The following is a 21412-nucleotide window of genomic DNA, read 5'->3' on the forward strand; positions in this document are numbered from 1 at the left end:
GCTCAAGATTCATTGGATGGGTGCCCTCTTGGGTCCTTTCAGCTTCCTCTTTTGCCTTATTTTCCTTGTGGGTAGAGTTCTTCTTTCCCTGGCTTGGGGAGAGGTGTGAAGGAGAGAGCTGGAGTTGAGAGGGAGGTAAGAGAGAGACAGTAAGAAAACAGGAAGAAAAGAAACAATCCCTCAACTTGTAATTCAATTTCAAATTAGGGCCTTTCCCATGCGGCAGTCACTTTCTTTATTGTAACACACTTTCTGGTCTCCTGAGTCTTCTTCCTGACCCCCTTTTGGGTCGTTTTCTGGGGTGAATGGGCACAGAGTGGAATATTTTTGTGGTTAGGAGGAACGAGAGTATTCCACAGCTCTCTTGGTGATGGTGAGCATTGGCACAGGTATTTGAGGCCTGATTGGATCAAAAGAAACTGGGCCAATGTGTTTGGACTCATGCTTTAGATTGAGAGGGTGGATGTGTACCAGCATTTCCCCTCCAGTGGCTAGAATTGGAGGCTGAAGCCTCGGAACATAGATTCCATCCTCTGTATTGTTCTGGTGATAGATAGTGAGGGGTAAAGAGTTTGGCAACCCTCCTGAACCCCACTGCCAATTCCTCTTGTGGGCAGACCCCCCACACACTCATACCAGCATTTTGAAAGGGGAAAAGAAGAAGCATAGTTCACCCTAAGCATAGCACATTAGCTGTTTGAGCTCCTCCCGCCATGCTGGGTTTTTGCATAGAGAGTGGGTAACTCAGGAGGCCTGTTTTTGGGGGCTCTTCATCCCCATCCTTGAAGCTGGTCTTTCTCTGCAGTTGGAGAAGCCTTATTCACCAGGTTTACAGGTCAGCCCACTGATGCAACAAGTAACCCTCAAACGCGTAATTATCAAAGATCACTTATTAACCAGAAGTGTCATTTAAGAGGCCAGACCAAATGCCACAGCAATAGGGAAATTTCAGCCATCCTTCTCAGTAACCCCTGGGGGACTGAAGGAAATGCATGTGCTCCCAGGAGCACGAGAACTTTCCCCAGTAAGCTCTGAATGCTCACAGGTGCTCCAGAGCCCTCGCAGATCTCGTAGGTCCTCAACCTACAGTGAGAGGTGAGGAAAAGTTTCCCACATCTGGAAGGCCATGGGCTCTGTTTCCCAGTTCGGTGGGCCTGGGCAAGTCCGTCATGCCTCAGGCTTCGCTTTCCCCAGGTTAGAGAACAAGAAAGGAAATTCCTGACCGAAACTATCGATTGATCCACTGACACAATGTTTGTGAAATTGCTTTAGGAGATATGGGCTGTCTTTCATTATTATCATTATTAATCCAACATCCTGTTCCCTGGCCAAGACTTGTGTAAAGTTTAAATTCTCTGAAAGTTCCCCGAATTAAGTCAGAGATGATAACATTCCCTTAGGAATTATGTTACAACACCTTTCGTTTCTGGAATGTCGTTCTTTACACAACAGTGAGGTGATCCCTGTCCACTGGGCAGAATGGCCTCTGGGTGAGTGACGGCTGACAGGCCTGGGATGAAGAGCTTCCAAATATTTCTGAACAGCCAAGTGTTGGCTGGCATACTGGCCGTTGCTTCACACTCTACTGTACCAGGCCATGCCAACCATTCCTTTCTCTGAAGTGCCTTAGCAAAGCCTGGGCGTCCCAAGTGATGTTTATCAACCCCGGAAATAAGTGCGGTCTAGTGGTCTGAGTCAGCAGAGGTGGGCAGCCAGGAAGTTTCGTGTGCTTCCCCTGGCAGTTGGGTATTTTCTTCTTTCAGGGTCATTGTGCAAATCATTTAAGAAAATCTCTCTCTCCCTCTCTCTCACACACACACTCCCTCTATCATCAAAGACAGATGGGAAAGAGGCCATATTGGTTGGCTTCCTCTGGCTCATTCAGAATGAGAGGCTATGCAGGCACCAGTTCCAATTGGTAACTTATATATGCTGACCCCAAAGATCAGCAGTGTTTTCAACTGGATCCCAGCAGCCTCTGGAGCCTGGAGCCAAGGAACGTCTTGTAGACATTAGAGGAAAATATTTGAAAGCTCAAATTATTTAAACACTAGACACTTTTCCTCTGAACTCAGAGTGGGGACTTCTCAAGTTGGCCTCCAGTCCAAACATCTTTGCTTCTTCTTAATCTTTTCTTTTTTCCTGATCCACTCTGCTGGTTTTCATTCTGTTCTTCATTCCATCATGCAGAGTCAGAGCATGGTAGGGGACAATTAAACCTTGCTCGTGGAACAATGATAAAATCTGGTATGGCAAGACCCTCAGAGCAAACGTTCAGAATCTTGGAGGCCCTTTTGAGTTGGCCCGAAGACTTGACTTTGCAAGGAGAAAATCTCCCCATCATTGCTCATTTCCCCTTAGTGCTTTCTCCACTGGGTCCGTTCAGTCAGTGTGATATTTCCCTTCTAGAGAGAAACCGGTAATTTCCTAAAGCTTCCAAGAATCTAGTCTCCCTCGGGAAGGATGTCTGTTCCGTACTTTGTTTTCTGCCTCTGAGATTGATGTGTGGCAGAAGTGGAGGTGGTGTGTGGGGAACAGGTCTTCCCTGTGATTAATGAGATCCCCAAAATATCAGCTTGAGTCATCAATCTACCCTCATTTAGCGAATTACTGCCAGACCTTCATTTATATGCTTTTCCAATTCCAATGGCCTTTACACACTTTACCTAATTTAGTCCTTATCACAACTCTGTGATGTGGGTTTTAAGATCTCCATTCTACAAACAGATCTGAGGATCAGCGAGGCTGAGCATGGAGGGCAAACAGTGATTTCGTGGGGAGAGCCAAGAGTCCAACCCAGATCTTTCTGGCTTCAGAGAAGGCCTTCCCCACCATGCCGAATTGGTCTCTGTCTTTGTGAGTTATTATTGCATAACTGCAAGCGTGGGCTCCTTTTTATTAAAGCGTGGGCCTTGGTCAGAGTGGTGCTGACAGAAAGGAAGTAATGGATTGTGCTTCCTATGCTCGCGCCCAGAGAAAGCTCCAGATGGGTGCTGTCGATCTGCTGTGTCAGGATGAAACGAAAGGCACTTCCTGCTTTCTGCTGTGAGCCAGAACCCCGAGAGGGCCTGGCAGCGAGTTGTTTTATGAACAAGGAAGCCCCAACCTGAGGAAGGCGACCTGATTCTGATGCAGGGACAAAAGTTGAGGTCAGGAAGGAAGGACCAATGGGATTTTTCACGTAGGGGGTAAGGAGGAAGACGGTTCATAGACCGTGAACAAAACGAACCCAAAGTCCGCATTCCCTCTGTGGCTCACACTTTCATCTTGTTCGCATGAGGGAAGTGCTCAGCGATCGGAAGTCAATGTCATTCACCAGTGTCGCCATCAGCATGGAGGCCAGAGGAAGGGTGAAGCCACAGGGTTCAGACAGCCTTTGCTGGCCAGCTGAGGGCACCTGGGCACAGAATGTAACTAAGGGGAAGCGGGGCAGTGGTCTACCTTCCCACCCTGGCCTTCACCTCTGCCCTCTGCCAGCTTTCTCCCATGTGGGGACAGACGTGGTCTCACACAGCTGGGTGGGGATGCACATGACTACCTCACCTCGTTCCACACCCGTGCATGCTATAGCCACCAGCCACACAAAGATTAGCGGATGTCTGGGCTATACCAGCATGTACGGTTGTTTTCATAAAGGTCATGATATAGGTAAAGCCTGTTGCCTTAAGCCCCGTGACAAAAACTGATTTCCTGAAGAAGAAAAAAAGCAAATATCAAACACATGTGTGGAAAATGCAAACCCATTTCACTTACCAAGGCGGAAACTAAAGCTGCTTTACTACAAACAGTTACTTTGAGGAATGTCGTTGTGAAGGCAGAGTCCTTTTCTAATGATTCCAGCCTGCTATGACGATGAGCCAAGTTGGGCCAGTTAATATGTGGAACGAGTGGAGTGGAGTTTTAGCCATCATCTGAAGACTTCGGCTCCCACATTTAGGTATCAGAATGGAAGCAGAGTACCATGTCAGGGGCTTCTTGGGGGGACCCGAGTGTCCAGACGAGCAGCTGTTCAGAGGCTTGCACCCACGCACACAGTATGCCCGCACATCTGGGGCGCTGTCACTTCTCAATCCTCTGAACTTTCCATGGCCCCATGGCTAGTAATTTAAGAGGTTTAAATCACTTCAGAATTCATTGGAACTTCATGAATTTGTTTCAGATACTTCTTATGTCATTCACAAAGTTGAAAATTTTTTTTTGGTATGTCCTTAAGCACAAAATAATTATAATCACCAGTGTTTACTGAGAGCTAGGTACTAGGCAGAGAGGAGGGGGACGGAGGGGAGATCAGTCTGACTCCAAAGACAGTGCTTTTAAGCTCCATACAGTGCGGCTTGTAGAATAATAGGCTTGGAAAATTCATCACTGTGTCAGCTTTTGAGCCATATCTGCTCTCACAGAGAGCTTTGGTAATTAGTGATCTGGGACCAAGGGATACAAATATAAAAATGCTGCACAGCAGGAGATTAGTCAGTTTGCTGAGTTTTAGGACCCCCAGCAGGGGAGTGATTACTGCCCCCTCTCAGAGGGGAACACCTCTTTGTAACCAAGTTGTCTTTCTCACTCTAGTCTAAAATCCATGCCGCACGGAGTCTGAGCGAGATCGCCATCGACCTGACGGAGACTGGAACGCTGAAGACCTCCAAGCTGGCCAACATGGGGAGCAAGGGCAAGATCATCAGCGGCAGCAGTGGGAGCCTCCTGTCATCAGGTACGTGAGGCCTCAGGTTGGGGAGCCGCCTTCCAGAGAACGTGGAAGCGTGGCTTCCACCCCACAGTAGCTCCCAGAATGGTGGGGAACGGCAGCAGCCGAGGAGGCAGCTTGGCAGGCCCGCCAGGGGCTGGCTCTGGTTTTGAGGCCAAGGTTTTGAGCCAAATTGGAATCTGAGAAAACTGCCAAAATTATGAAAGAGTGGGAAAAAAACAAAAAAGGCAGTAGAAGCAGGCAGTGTGGGAAGGACTGTTGGTCACAGAAGCCTCTTCAGGCACCCTCCAGAGCCTCTGAATGCGCTGGCTGACTGTCAGGAATGTCAGCTCCAAGGACCGAAGGTGGGGCTCCCCGTGTCTCGTTAAAGGAGAGTTACACTGAGGAGGGGCTGGAGGTCAGGGTCCTGATGCTGAGTGACAGCACATTCTATTCCCCGGTGAACTTCTCGAGACTTTAAAAAGTCCAGAATGCTCTTGAGCATCTGGAAGGGAGAGACTTGCCATCACAGAGTGTGGCATAGTGATTAAGCACCATTTGAAACTGAGTCAAAGGGTCTGATTCCACCATCTGTTTCTGCGGGCCCCAGGCGGGTCATTTTGTCATAGGATGTTGGGAGGGACAGAAAAGCTCTGGGGTTTCATATCGGGCTGATGTTGCGAGTAGGGCTGCCATTCGCTGAAGTGACACGGAGAGGAGCGGGTTTGAGGAGGGAGGGGAGAGAGAGGGAGGAATAATGGTTTGGAAAAGTTATAAAAGTATAACTAATGCAGGTCACTCCCCAGGGCACGTAGTCAAAGCATGATTGTTCTTGGGGACGGTGTCCCCTTGCCTCTGAGCCGTGAAAGTAAAGCAGAAAGTCTTCACTCTACCTCATCTTCCAGAGTCTTTTCTCTAACTATGTCTGGTGACTGCAGACAAGGACAAAATGAAATAAAGGACAGGAGGCAGGAGAGGATGAGAAGCTGAATGCTGTCTAGTTAGCTTCTGGGCTGGTGGAGTCCAGTCAGAGCCAGGAGAAAGCTTTGACACTAAAGGACAAGGGAGAGGATGTGTGTCCTTCCTGGACAAAAGGGCAGATTTACTGGGGGGACTGATGGTGCTTTGGCTCAGGGCCCCTCACTGGGCAGGCCTTTCTAAGGTCCTGGGAGGGCCCCAGCCATGTGCTCACGTGGCCATGTGTTTTTATAAAATCTGCGAACATATTATATTTTGCATTCTTTTTCTTAAATAAAGCCACCAAAATTACATCAGCTTCAGACCCCACAAAACTAGATCCTCCTCTGCCAGATGACTGTAGGTTCACCATAGACCTCTCCCTGCCCGGATTGTTCAGTATTTTCATCAATCCCGTGGGCCAAGTGATCATTATTTCTGAGGGTTGCAGGTTTATAGTGAAGACAGTAGAGAATGTCGTCTTCTTGTATCAGAGAATGCCATTCAAAACACAAGCCCCCTGCCTTGAATGACAGCCACTCGCAATCCCCTGGTGATTGGCAAAGAGCAGAGCCAGAGCGAACCCCCGCTAGACCCCCCCCCAACCGTTGTTAAAACCCACAGTCTCAGATTTGGTCCTGGATTTATCCGCCCACTGTCCTCATATCCAGCCACAGGTGAGCCCGACTCATCCGTCAGCCTCAGCGAGGGGTGCGTCCCTGCTGTGGTTTCGTATCCGTTTGGAAATCTGGGTACTTTCTGAAGGTGACGTGGTTCTACCCAGAAGGAGAATGGATCCTTCCACCTGAGGGTTTCTCAAACTTCCGCATGCATCAGAACCACTTGGAGAGCATGTTCAGACACATCGCTGAGCTCCAGCCCCGGAGCGTCTGATTCTGTAGGTCTGGGATGAGGCTGACAATTTGCATTTCTAATAAGTTCCCAAGTGATGCTGCTGCTGGTCCGGGGACCACACATTGAGAACTACTCTTCTTATTGAAGAAGAGATAAAAGCCCGAGGCGGCTGTATTGCTCAGGACCACAGACGCCAGGTATCCCCTGCTTTTAAACCTGTGTCCTGGTTCATCTGCTCGGGCCCCTCATCTCCAGCAGCCTCTGGGGGTACAAAGGCAATAACCTAACAGCAGCTACAGGTGAGGTTGTGAACAGGGGCCCCAAACCTCCTGACATGGAGCTGCCATCCCTCCACCGTCAGAAATGAGGTCTAGGCATCTTTAAGACCAGAAAGCAATTTATCTCTGTTCCCGCCATCAGCTTGATATAACATAATACTACTATAATATAAGCGTCTTTATCCCAAGATATTAAAGCAATTTTCGTGTTTGATGACTTAGTGATAGGGGCCCCAGGCTGAGTTGGGTGTTGATGGAGGCAGCTAAGGCCCCCTGGCCTCCCCACTCTTGTGGCTCCAGTTGTGGGCACTGACTCCCTCAGGCCTTTCCCTGCCCACTCTCTGTTGCACAGCTAAGCAGAGGAAAGCCAGCAGAGGACAAACCGTGTCCCGTGACGAGGCCAGGGAGCATATGAGACTCTGCCCAGCCCTGTAAGTTAGAGCCTGAAGAACAGTCCTCAAATGCTGAGGCTGAGGCTCCGTGGGAGGCCTCCCTCCTATGACTTAGGAAAGACAGTGGGCGGTGGATTGTATGGTAATTCTATCTGTAATCTTTTGAGGAACCTCCATACTGTTTTCCTTAGTGGCTGCACCAATTGACATTGCCACTAACAACGCATAAGAGTTCCCTTTTCTTCTTCGTGTCCTCGCCAACCTGTATTATTTCTTGTCTTCTTGATGATAGCCATTCTAACAGATGTGAGGTGATAGCTCATTGTGGTTTTGATTTGCATTTCCCTGATGATAGTAATGTTGAGCATCTTTTCGTGTATCTGTTGACCATCTGTTTGTCTTCTTTGGAAAAATGTTCAGATCCTCTGCCCATTTTTTAATCAGATTGTGTGTTTTTTGCTAATGAGTTGAATGAGTTCTTTATATCTTTTGGATATTAACCCCTTATCAGATAGATGAGTTGCAAATGGTTTCTCCCATTCAGGAGGTTTCCTTTTTATTTCATTGGTAATTTCCTTTGCTGTGCAAAAGCTTTTTAGTTTGATATAGTCCCACTTGTTTATTTTTACTTCTGTTGCCTTTGCTTTGGGTGTCAAATCCAAAGAATCATCGCCAAGACTGATGTCAATGATACATGATTATTGAAATTAAATTTTGGAGAATACCAGTAAGAATCCTGCATGTGCAGTATTTTAAGAACCTTCTATGCTCCCAGAGTGTATAGTATCTTGGGTCTTGCCAAGAACTCTCATGTACCTGCCACCAACATATTCCCTCAAATTGCACTGTATCACTTTTGTCATACTGGTGTCACACCTTTAAAGGTTAATCTTGTCAGATCAGACTCCTATGGCAGTTCATGTCTATCCTTGATATCTTTCATTCATCCTTCCAATGTGATCTTTACCAAAACTGTGGTGTAACTGAGCCATGTAACAACACTGTAATTATTTCTATGGTATAAACATTTTTTGTAGCTCCCAAACTTTGCTAAATACTATACACAGCATTGAAAAAGTCACAGCCCCTCTCCTCAACTCCTTTGTGTACTATTTATTGATGTTAAACAGAGATAAAATATTTCCAAGCTATTAGTAACTGTGAGGATGATTTTTTCTATTTAACTAAGGGCACATAATTACCTGTAAAATTACTGATGTCCAGTACTTGGTATCTGAGGTCACAGATGCTAAAGAAATAAAGAAAGTCACTGATATCTATGAAAGAAGTCAGAAGTCCACACTTAAGAATACCCTGAGCCACAGGCTGGCATTTCAAAAAGAAAAGATTCATGTAGTTGAAAGGATTTATCGAGGCTTGGGGCCAGGACTCCCAAATTCTTCAGAAGTGATACATGGGGCTTCCCCTTGTGAGCCCTGTAGGCCGTATTCTAGTAGAGAGACCCTTAGAGGTGCTGAACTACCTGAGCCCAAGCTCCAGGGCCTGTGTTGGAATAAAAGGAATCACCTCCTGATACAGCACTGGATGGGATTCAGACCCTAGGATGGTTGGGGAACCCACATCCCGAATCCATTTGTGAAGGGGCTCTGGTGGCCAGGCTTTGAAAGGATATGAGTGCCCCTGTCCCCAGACCATATCTGCTGAGAGATGCCTGGCGTTTCAGTCCCCTGGAAGAGGGATGTTGAGGCAGGGTGCAGCTCCCTCAAGCCAGGCTGGCAGATCCCCATCCGCTGCCTTCTAGAAGCCTGACCCCATCTTGGCTTCCTTACAAGCTCAGCGCTGCTGGGTGCTCAGTAAAGCTGCGGACTGCCCGCTGCAGTGGGGGTAAACGGGGGACGTTGTATTCACTCTGCCCTCTGGGAGCCTGCACGCTTCCTCCAAATCTGTAGACCCCTCTCTCCCTTGCCTTTGCTTAAAGGTGCTTCAGGTAACCAATTTTCAGAGGTTCAGAGTCTGAGGGGACAACTATGGATCCAAACCATTGGTTATGATGTTTTCAGAGCTCAAAAAAAGTCTGAAATCCTTTCTGTGGGACTTCAAAGAGTTAGTTCCTCTCTTCCCTACCCCTTTTCTTGAAATCTTAAGAAAGACTGGAGAGGAGAAAAAATGGAATAACAAAACAAAGAAAACAACAACTGTGTTTGTCGTTGTAGCTGAGCACGCATGGCCTTTTCATAGCGCATCTGAAAGTGGGAGAGAGTGTAGGATTTGTCCTGAGCATTGTTCCCGGGATTTGCCATCAAAGAACAATTCTGATTTCAGTGGGAGGGTAGGGCCAAGCGAGACTGCTTTTGCTCTCAGCCTATTTAAAGTAAATGGTGAGCTCGCCTAGGAAATACCCAGTGTTCTGCAGACCCAACGTGGCTTGTTGCATTAACCACCCAAACAAAAAAATGTTACTGTGCATCCTTTCTTAAAGAAATGGAACAATGAGACTGATGTTGGCTTCTTGAATGGAAATCTAGGGGCATAAGCCACCCATTCTCTACAAAACAAAACAACATGTTGTGTCTATAAATAGGAGTTCGGCTGTGTGATTAATGGGGTGGCAATTGAGTCATGTTCACTGTGATCAGGATTGTGAAGAATGTGGTGATGGATCCTTGGGTTAAAAAAAATTTTTAAAAAGACTCAAAACCTGCAGTCTTCTGTTAGGTCCCAGTCCTGACACTTTCCGTTCTGGGAGAAAACATGTTGTGTTGAGTGTGGGGCCTTGTTTTGCCCGGGATCTGTCCATATTTGTTAACTCAACTCTTCACACATTCCCGGTTCCCTGAATGCCAGCACTTCCTTCCATTGTTAGGAAGTTTATTAATAACGAATGTGACAATGAGGATGCCAGCTATCTGCCATTTCTCCAGGCAGAGAAGTCATCTGATAGGCGTCTGCCAGTTTCGTGGTCATGACTATATTCAGCTCAAAATACACTGCCTTACGCTAGGATTAACCACACAATGGTTTTTGGCTTGGTTTTTCTTCTTCTTCTTGTCTTCATCCTTTCTTCTTTGCTCTCCCTCTGTCTCCTCCAGCCTCTTAAAGCTCTCCATTATCAGCTGCCTCTTCCCTCTCCTTTTAGGTCTAATGATGAGCAGGATTCCAGAGGCCTTAATTTTGGTCATAACCTCTGTGCTCTGCAGATGAGCCAGAACATGCAGGCTCTGCCAAAGGACTCGAGTTCTGCTAGGGTGTGTTTATGCTGGACGGTGTAACCGGTGAGGGCTGTGAAATCTCTTTCTGTGGAATGGAAGTTTCTGGACTTGTTTGAGCCGGACGGGCCTGAGTTGAAATTGAGAAGAAGATAGACCAGTTGTCCATTTCCACTCTCATATTGGGGGGGAGGAGGGAACCTAATAAAGTCATTTATACTGATGTATTTGTGCCCTCCACTGTTACTAGTAAAGCAATATTTGCCAACTGAAGAGAACCAGGACAGAATGACAATGTGTAACTTAAATGGACGACTTTCCAGTGATGACATTTTAAACACTAAAAAGGAAATATCACCCTTACCTCTCACAGGGATTGCTCTGTTCCCACTCAGGCCAGCCCTCTCGATATTGCAACAGAACGACAGAATCTCAGAGCCAGAAAGATAAGCCCTCTCGTTTCACAATGTAGGGAATGGACGCCGTATGAGTTACTCATAAACGGTAGCTTCAGTTAGATATTTTACCAGATGCTGCTGCTAATTTTTATAATCAACTGTTCAGTTTCCCCTCTCTCTCTCTAGTTGTATTTGTACTCGTCACCCTTTGGTGATAGTGCCACTGAGCAGTGGCATCTGGCCACACTTTAAAGCCATTCTAGGGACTCGCAGCTACCGTCAGAAGGTGCCTGCTTTTCTGAGAGCTTCCATTTCACCACTTTTTTAAGGGAACTACTTTATTTTTTAAATTTCTGACCCTGATGAAAAGTTGTCCAAGGCTGCATTTTTCATGTTAAAAACCACGTTTAATGCTCTGAGACGGTCTCCGGATCACACATTTATCCTGAAATCTGCCATGTGGCATTATTTCACATGGTCTCTTAGGATATCTTTCATGTAAGGAATTCATAATTGAGGATTTGTAAGGCAAATAAATATCTCTTCTTCATAACGAAGAGTTCAAACCTTTCTCTCGTATTTATGCCTGGGGTGTCTGCCAACACTTTTCCTTACAGCTCTTACAGATCTGCTGGGATTATGCCTTCTTCTTCTTCTTTTTTTTTTTCCTGAAGGCCTAAACAGATTGTCATTTCCTTCCCTTAGTTGTAGGACAACAGATCTCTTTCTTCTTTGGGGTACTGTTTGTTTCCAAGTCCCCCCTCCTTACAGAGAGGAAAGCACCGTTTCTGTCTTCTGAAATCAGTGGGCTGGTCATCAGTCTGCAATCTGGTCGAAAACAGATGAGCCACAGTTCCTGACAACATTCTCTTCAGTAGGATGCGTACTCATATCCGGTGCCAGGCAGTCTAGGATCTTTGGAAAGACTGGGGCAGATTCTCCATCAGAGCCGAGCAAGGATATCCTTCCATGTGTTTGCCGACCAGGAGGGGAGCTTCTGATGGTGTGCGCTGGCGTTCCCCCCACATCCTGCTCCAGGGAACCGGCTGCCCACTGGGTGAAGTCCGGAGTTCCCCAGCTGGAAAATGAGAAAGGGATAGAGACAGTCTCTCTAGAGGTAGCAAAACAGGTTTTCCCCATATCTCTGCCAGTAATGTCCAAAGCATCCAGGAGGTCACTCAAAAGATTTCCAGAGGCCGGCTCCGTGGCCGAGTGGTTAAATTCACGAGCTCTGCTTTGGTGGCCCAGGGTTTCGCCCGTTCGAATCCTGGGTGCGGACATGGCGCCGCTCATCAAGCCACGCTGAGGCAGCATCCCACATGCCACAACTAGAAGGACCCACAACTAAAAATACACAACTATGTACTGGGGGGCTTTGGAGAGAAAAAGGAAAAATAAAATCTTTAAAAAAAAAAAAAAGATTTCCAAATACCCACTGACAGTGACTTTCCAATCTTGAGCACGTCACTCAAACGCTCCCTGGTTGTGCTCAAATAGGAATTGTTTTCACCTCTGTTTTCCCTTTGGCTCCTGCACTGATTCCTGTGTGGGCAGCCCTTCCCAAGGACCTTGGCTACTGTTTGTCAGCCTCTAAGTTTTGAAATCTCACTCTTCTGGTTCCAGTAGAGAAGTCCCATCCTCTCTTCATCGTCATCCATCTTCCTACTTCATTAATCCCAAGGACAGCTCAGGTTAAACTCTTATTTAGCCTTCAAGCTTACAGACAGTCTGCTCTGGTCTGTTGATAAGATGAAGAGGTACATCCTTCAAGCGCTATTTGACAATTAGACATGTCCTTCCAATTTGAGGCAAACTATTGCAGTAACTGAGAGAAGGGCCAGGGCTGGCAGGATGTGTGTCTTTTCTAGAGGCGGGGATGACAAAGAGAAGAGGTGGGAAGATGGCACTGTATATAAGATTCCTTTTGTAAAAAAGGCAAAAATGACTCCTACAGGCAAGAGGGAACTGCCTAAGTAAGTTGTTTATTCAGTAATAGAGTCTTCAAGTTTGGAGGAATCTTGGAGATTGGTTACTTGGTTGTTTTCTAGATGAGGACATCGTGGCTCTGAGAGGTTAGTAATCCAGGGTCTTATACCATTTAATAACAGATATGTAAGGGAAGTCCAGGTCTCTTTCACTGCCCCTTTCAAAGATAGCAGATTTATATCTTTTTCATTTCTGAAGGGCTAACTTTATAATTTGGAGTGGTCTTGCATGTGCAGGGGCATGTATGTGTTCAAATAACCAGAAATGGATAAATTGTAGTATCTTCAGAGAAGTTAGAGCTTCTGTGCCATTCACTGAGTCTAGGTGTTGATTTGAAACCATTTCTATGTCTAGAATCCTTTCCAGTATGTCCACCAGCCTTTAGTTTGTAAGACTCCAGCTGATCTGAGCCCCTGAGGCTCTTCCCTGAGTTCCTGGAGTCGTTCTGTCACTTGAGGGGATAAGAGTGAATCTCTGTCCCCTGATTCCCAGCTGCCTTGCTGGCCTCCCTTTCAGATGCCAAGCACGCGACTCAGGGGATGCCTGGGGGCATTTGTGGAGCCCTGGGAAGCCTCCTGGACATCACAGAGCACTTGGGGCTCCTCCTCCTCTTGCCCTTGAGCTTCTTTCTGTGGAACTGTTATTGGGGCATCCTTGTCACTGGGCACTCAGCCACCTCTCCCTGTGGTTGCCATATTTGCCTGGTTGCAGGTAACAGCCCCACAGGCTCAGATCCCACCAGCTCTGAAATGGAGCAGCTGCAAGAACTCAGAGCCCTTGACCACAACAGTGGATGTCCTTTAAAGAAAAAAGGCGCTGGGGACCTCTCTTCAAATGCCATCTGACAAGAACCCAAATGTATGAAACAGGGTACCGTGGAGCTGCCCTCCCTTGAGGAGGGTGGAGTGGGGGCCCCAGAACCTGCGGAATCTCCTTGGTCCTATTCTCACCCTCACCCCGCAGCAGCCCCAACGGCATGTCTGCAAACCCAGGGGCTTAAGAAACTATTGAAAACACTTTAAAGGTGAGCCTTGGAGCCCAAGTGGTACCCTGAATTGCATAGCGAGGTTCTTTTCTTTGAGCAATACCTCTCTGAGCAACAGGGAGAAGGTAGTTTCAATGATTCCCCTCATTCTAATTCTACCAGGGTGTGGATGTATGCATGCACTTGTGTGCATGTGCTCACTTGTGTTACATGTACCCTCAACTGAGGGTTCACCTATTCCAGGCACAGTGCTGTATGTGCTTTTTCTCATTTAGTCTTTACAACACTTGAAGGAGGGCAGGTCACTTGCTCGAGGTCACACATCTAGTGAGTGGTGAGAATTCATCAAACCCAGGTCTGTTTTACTCTCTCCTTGCCGTCCGATTGCCACTAAAATGGAGATCTGCCTGTTCAGGCCATGCCAGCTCCACTAATTTGCAAAGGTTTAACTTGGTACCCAGCGCCATATTCCTCAGGAAGCAATTTCCAGAATAAAGATGTGAAACAGAGCCAGCCAGCATCAGCGGTGCCAGATACAGAGAGGGCCTCTTGAGCCAGCCAGCCTGTCTTACCTGGGTTTGGTATTTAGGCTAATTATTATAAATAATAATAATTTAGCACTAATGAGCCCTGTAACTCAAGACTAAAGCTTAACTAATACCATAACTAGAGACCAGATCATCCAAAAATGTTGGGCTTCTCCTCCCAAAGTTTAATGTTGTGTGATTTTTGCCGTTCTTAAACATAGTTAATTCTTAGATTTGACTTCATAAATCATCATTTCCTACTGAGGGGTTAGGCAAGGGTGAAAGGAAAGACAGTGAACTTTTCACTTAAACTAGAAATGCTTTAATCTTTTTGGACTCAAGTTTCCCCAGGCCTGTTTTTTAAATCTAAAGTCTGACTTTCTTGAGTATTATTTTACATTCTTATTAATTCTTTGGATGATGGAATGGAGTGTATCTCATTAAATTTTCCTGTGTCTTCATATGTGATTGATGACAATGACTAAGAGAACCAGATTAAGACTCATAGTGATTTAGTGATGTTATGTTAGATGGATATAACCTGGAGATAGTTTAGTACCGATAAGCATGGAGGTAGAAAACCTGAACCATTTCAAAAAGGGAAGCCTGCAGTCATGTCCAGCACTGTGTTGCATGAGTCTGACACCACATGGATTTGGTATCTGAGAGCCATGAGGTAACGGAGACTTAGTAAGAGTCAAGCTTTCACTCGTGTTGGCCATCCGATTTAGAAACCTGTGATTGAAGCATGACGAAATCCAAAAAAGAACTACAAAAATGATTAAAAGTTTGGAAGGCAGGTTCTATAAAGAAATGACTTTACAGCTCCTAGACTTCTTTACCGAGTTGAGATACAACTTAATTATAGCATCTGAGTATATGATTGACATTTATTTGTTTGTTTATTCAAGCTACTATTTGTTAGCTACCATGGGAGCATAAAGAAGATGCATTCCGGCACTGAGAGTCTCTATTTCAGGCTAGAATGGAGTGAAGGGGGAAAAGCAAAAGGCCCAAGTCAGAGTCAAACTGTACTTGGGCATTGATGAATTCGTGGTTATTTAGGGTTATAAGAAGTTAGGTGTATGTTAGTTGAGGGAATATGGGGTTTCTTGCTCTGAGATTAAATAAGAGAGTAGAATCGTATATTTATGGGGATGAGTTGAGCATGGCAGAGCTTTTCTGATGCAAAGGCAGAGACATCCTTTCTAGTCTTGAGATTTTGAGGTGCCTTCTTTACCATAGGAAGAAACAATGGTAAAGACTCTGGGAATTCCGATTGGATTATTTGCAAATCTATCAGCCATTCACTGAATTGTTCAAAAATGTTTCATACGGAAATACAATTTTCCCCTCCCTGCCCCCAAAATCCCACTGGAATTTTTATTGGGATTGCAATGATTCTATTGTTCAATGCCTGGAGGATTGACAACTTTACAACGTCAAACTTCCAATCCATGACCTTGGTACAGCTCTCTATGGTTTTAAGTGTTTAATTTTTGTCAACAGAGTATTATAATTTTCACTGTAGAGATCTTGTACATCTTTCCTTAGATTGATCCCTAGGTGTTTGGGATTGTTTGATGCTGTTGCAAATGGCATCATCTGAGCCCCTTGAATGGACACCCAATAACACCTGTCCGTTTCTGACACTTCTGCTCTCCATGGGCATGAGAAGCCAAGTCATAATCAGCTCTTCCTTTTCCAGATAGTCAATGCGCCTTGTCTAACTCATCAAAGTAGAAAAGGTGTAGTAGTTTCAATTGCAGGAAACCCATTTTAGAATCTAAACATTGAGGCCCAGAAATTAGTCTTTTGGTCTAACCTAAATGCCTCCAGTTGGCCCTCCAGCTTATTTTCCTTTTGTTTGGTTCAAAGTTAGTCTTCTACAAAGCTTTCATATCCAGCAGTCTGCTACTTGAATCATCATGCAAGTATTTCTACCCTGCATGTAAAAATATGTATAAATTTTAATAAGAGGGAATTTGCTCATGATACAATGTTAAACTTAAAAATACAATAAAAATCTAATTTTATTTTTGAAGTATGTGTTTAGATACAAAGGTCAAAAGAAAATGCCTAACAGTGGTTATTTCTGGATGACTTATTTATGGATGTTTTTTAGACATGTCTGCATTTTCAAATTTTTTACGATAAACATGGGTTATTTTTGTACTAAGCCAAAGAATAAGCATTTTTAAATGGCAAAAAGAAAATTAAAACTACATATTAAAATGACTGGCTTGAGTTTCACTTTCTCCTTCATCGTGTAAAGTGTGGTAAAATTTGCTAGTGAAATTAAAACGAGTATGTGACATATCTTGAGATAAACAAGAAAGAGAAACTTCTTTGTCGGGTGTGTGAATTTTCTGCCCGTCCTGGCCAGCTATGAGTTCCCCTCAGTGCTGAGAATTCGCTCCTCCCACTTGGGATTCTGCAACACCTGTTTTATTTCACACTCCCTCAGTTCCTGGGGTAAATCCTATATCCACGGTGTGGGCTCCAGTTAAACTCCTTAGTGGTCCAGATGTGCATCACCCCGCAGCTGGCCTAGTAACCCCACTGTTTATTGACAGGTTCTCAGGAATCAGATAGCTCTCAGTCTGCCAAGAAAGACATGCTGGCCGCCTTGAAATCCAGGCAGGAAGCTCTGGAGGAAACGCTACGCCAGCGGCTGGAGGAGCTGAAGAAACTCTGCCTCCGGGAAGCTGTAAGCAGTTACTCTTTCGCCCTGTGGAAATCTGTGTTGTCTGTGCCCACATCCATCTTCACATGTTTACAAAAGGCAAGGGTGCGGATCATGAAGAGAGCATACGAGGGAAGCAAAACCTGCTCTGAAATACAGATGTTGGAAACACCCAGCCCTATAAAGAAGCAGAAGTGGTGGGTCTTATTGAAATACTAGGACACCAGTTAAAGCAGATCCTGGCAGAATCCCAGATGGAACTCCACTAGAGGCCAAATGACAAGTAATAGTAACAGTCATCATAACAATTGTAAATAATAATATTTGCAAGGTGCACCATAGTTTATAAAGCATTTCCTCATATGATATTACCTCATAGGATATAATGGTTTGCCACCATCTTCCTAAGATGCTGTGCGTGAGTTTATTATTGTGGTGGCTGTTGTTTCTCTTGAGGATATTTCAGATTTATCTTTGGAAATCGTATTGAGAAGCATCCTTGGCGATCAACAGGGAAACCAGGATTTCCCTTGGTATATTATCCCCTTTAAAACTCATGATCCAGTGTTTCTTTAACTCGGTCTTTTTCTTTAAATGAAATCTTAGCCTAGTGATATTTTTAAATTTTATGCAAAGCGATGCTTCCTCAAGCCTGTGTGTACACTTGTCTCCAGTTTCACTGGAATTTGGAGGCTGTGGCAGGCCACTGTCTGTGTTTCTTTGAACATCCATTTGCACCTTTTTCTGTTTGACTCTTTGTTAGCATGAAGACTTGATTTTTTTAGTGCAACACACATTACTGTGCATATATGTGTATACACACGTGTGTGTGTGCTCGCACAAGGACACAATGGGGTGGGAGTGTTCCAGAGAGAGTGCGCTCGACCTAGCATGTAACATTACTGTTGGTGAGCAGTTCAGAATGAGAGAATAAAGTGGTTCCCAAACTAAGTTGAAGAGACGGGCTCCCCTCCCCCAAATAATAATGCCTGGCCGCAGGCGCCAGAGAGTGAGATCATATTACATTTCAACTGGGCTTAATTATGCTCTGGGTTGATTTAAACCGGAGCCAGCTCAAAGCAGACCCACATTAGCACAAATCCACGGCAAATCTTAGGAAAGCAATTGGCCTGGCTGGGGGATGTGCTCTGTGATGCTGTGAATATTAGCAGCCTTTTTATAAAGAATGTGCTGGAAGGATTGAAAAAAAATTAGGTTTGGGTGTCAGCACCTAATAATTGGTAAAGGCTTGTTTTGTTTTTAAATAGAGGAAACGTCCCTAAATCCAGCAGGGCATCAGCATCAGAAAATTGGAGAAGCATGTCAAGGCAAGGTTAGCATGCATTATAAAGGTCTCACTGTTTCCCTTAAAATAAAAGAAAAATGAGAGAAGTTAAGCTCCTGCTTCTTAGAATGTTGACACCAGAAAACAGCACTTGAGCAGAGGAATAAGCTCATGAGAACCCGGCCCAGGGCACAGGGCTTCTGTGCTGGCTCCCACCGTATGAGTCTCTTGACCCATCTGTAGTAAAGGGACAGAACTTTCTTGCTAACTGTGCTCTGCTCTCTGTATCACACTGCTCCCCTCAGCTCGGAATATCAGCAGCCCTGTTTGTCCCCCGGGGAGCAGGGCAGCCAGAAAGAGGCGGAGTGGGAGCATTTGGCAGAATATCACCCATATAAGAGGAACCAGGCTGAGTCCCTCACCACACTGCGTTAATTCCCCCTTCCCCATGCGGCTCTGGTTACACATGAAATCAGATTAAATATGGAGAATCAAGGTCTTGACTCAAATGCCTTCAAGTGGATGGTGGAAAATCAGTACTTCACTTTTTAAATATATTTTGTTTTAAAACTACCGATACTTGAGAGTTATAAATCACTGGCCATTTTAACAACTTTTCTCTCCTTTTTGTAAGTTTCAAGTTAAAAAAAAAAGAAAGTCCTAATATAAAATCCTCAGTATGCTGCGTTATTTATAGGCAGACTTTTAGGGAAGCAGATAAAAATGTTGCAGAATAAACAGAGAACTACTTCGCAGACATTTGAACCACACTGAAAAAGAAAAAAGGAGGGAAGAAAATTGCAGAACATTTCAGACTCAAAGAGTTGGCCATTGTGCTCTGAAATGCTTACATTAAGGAATGAAAAGTCCAAGAGTTTGTTTCCCAGTGGACTGAACACAGAAGGAAAGAGGCCCAGGAAAGTGGGGAGTGGGTGTCCTTGTGCAGACCAGTTGCGCACACCATTGCACGCACACCCAGCAGTGGGAGGAGAGGCCGGATCACTCCTCCTGTCAGAAGGTCAGCCAGCGTCTGGAATCTGGCGATTTGGACTTTCCCGCCTGTTCGACACTTGCGCTGGGTGCCCCCGGCACAAAAGCTTTTTGTGAGGATGGTGGACGGCTGCGCTCTTCCTCCTCTGTGCAGCCCCATGAGTCTGCAGCATCAGTGTTGACTTGGGACTAGAAACCAGTGCAGGCTCTGCCTGGACGTGCCACCTGTGCCATTGGAGGCACACAGTGGCTCCCCCAGGTTTTTCTGGTCCCTGGAAGTGACTCCTTGCAGCCGGTACCTTGGCTCCACCACATGGATCGGCTGCTGACTCAAATTTGACCTTTATTCAGCCCAGACATAACTCCCTATTATAGAACCGAATTCTAATCCTGAATCATTCCAGACCTCAGTGTTTGCCAGGGTCCTTGTTGGTATGGAAGTGTCTCAACTAAACTCACTGTCATCATACTCACAACAGTTAGATTTGCAGAGCCCAACATACACAGCAGATCTTTTCAGATAGCCTTGTCAATAACACGGATTGTATTTCCAGTTTCTACTGAAACTATTTGTACACATTTGTCTTTTAAGCTCAGCCTGTTCTTTGAGCATCTAGCCAGAGTGGAATAGTTGTTACTCATTTTTAGTTTCTAATTTATGTAGTAAGCACTTTTCTGGGATTTGCCACATAGCTATCCCTCTTCCCAAGAAAATTCACTTGAAAGACATTGTGAACTTAGATATTTGCAAGGGAGTATCTGATGCAGGGAAAGAGCACAGGGTGTGGAGCTAGAAAGACTGAGATCTCGTGTTGGCTCTGCTCCTTCCCAGCTGTGCGACCTCTCCTGGCACATAGTAGGCATGCAGGGGCACAAGGGAAATGAACAACTGAATGAAATTCAGATTTTGTGATGAAAGCCAATGGTGATTTTATTTACCCAACAGAAATTTACTTTGGGAAAAACTGAAGTGCATCTGTCTGTAAAGAAAGGATGTCTCTCATACGTTTTTACAGAAATGAAATGGCATTTCAGGAACTCTTATTTAGGCATACTGCTTAACGTTACTCTTTTGAATCTGTGCACTGAAGTGTGTGTGTGTTTGTGTGTCCTAGAAACCAAGCACATACCCTCCTCTGATTCTGTCCTCTCCATGCTGTTGTACACACACAGGAGCTGACGGGTAAACTGCCTGTGGAATACCCCCTGGATCCAGGGGAGGAACCACCCATTGTTCGAAGAAGAATCGGGACGGCCTTCAAGCTGGATGAGCAGAAAGTCCTGCCCAAAGGAGAGGTGCGACCTTCTTCCTGCTGTTGGATTTTCTCCCATAACCCTCATTTCCCCTATATGTTAGGGCGTCAGGTTTCCTATATCAATTTCTTCCTCCTACCCAATGCCCAGTGCCATTTCCCCTTCCGCCTGAGTATCTGTCCTTTGACCTTTGGTGAAGTTGAAGTTGGCTTGGTCAGGATGTAGCTCCCTTACTGGGATTTGCTAGCTTGCGTTAGTAGCAAGTTGATTTCTGTGCAAGTTGTTTGTCTAACACCATAGGCTTGGTTCGCAAGTGGCTAAGTGAAGCTTGAGAGAACGTTCCAGTAAAACCATGTGTACTTACTTGTCTTTTTAATGGCCTCCCAGCCCTTTGTTACTCAGAGCCAAGCGTAATGTCTGATCTATGGAAGAAAAAAGCAAAGAGGAAAGAAAACTTAGGCCATGTCAACAGATGCAGAGATGCCATTGGCTGGGGGAAGATAGTAGAGCCTGCCCTCAGTGGCCTCAACTTAACCTTGCTGATAGAATTGCTGCCAGAGCGTGAGCAGGATGCTGGGCCCTCATGGCCTTGCTTGTTGGCCTTTGGAGGAGCCGCTGAAGCATCGCTCATTTCTCCTCTTTGACTAAATACTGGTCGGGGCTGGAACTAGAGAGTTCATACCTGTGGGGAGAAAGCTTGAGTCTCCAGCTGGTTAATAAGTTATCCAGGGAAATTCAAGGCCAGGTGTACCTTCAGGCCCTAGGGTCATGTCCAGGTAGTGTCTTCCCAAACTTATTCTGAATAAAGTTACTCACTGAAAGGCTACTGAACAGAGCACTTAAAAGGGCAGGAGTCAAAGCCAGTGGAGAAGGGAATACTGGACATATTTAGTCTTTTCCAAAAAGTGATTGGTCGAAACCAACGTTCTCATGTAACACCTGGTGGGTTAGCGTGAGGGTGAATTCAG

The 21412-nt window shown here is 45.5% G+C and overlaps 1 protein-coding gene across 12 annotated transcripts in view; it reads left to right on the top strand.

Annotated features, from left to right (window-relative positions):
• Window positions 1–21412, top strand: part of FRMD4A (FERM domain containing 4A) — a 584597-nt gene that overhangs the window by 526487 nt on the left and 36698 nt on the right. For all 12 annotated transcript variants that reach the window (XM_070500878.1, XM_070500880.1, XM_070500879.1 and 9 more), the window contains 3 exons: window positions 4570–4711; window positions 16806–16939; window positions 20364–20486. In XM_070500878.1, the coding sequence (XP_070356979.1) occupies window positions 4570–4711; window positions 16806–16939; window positions 20364–20486 (399 nt within the window). The remainder of the gene's footprint in view (window positions 1–4569; window positions 4712–16805; window positions 16940–20363; window positions 20487–21412) is intronic.

Source organism: Equus asinus, chromosome 29 (assembly GCF_041296235.1).
Source record: "Equus asinus isolate D_3611 breed Donkey chromosome 29, EquAss-T2T_v2, whole genome shotgun sequence".
Lineage (NCBI taxonomy): Eukaryota > Metazoa > Chordata > Mammalia > Perissodactyla > Equidae > Equus > Equus asinus.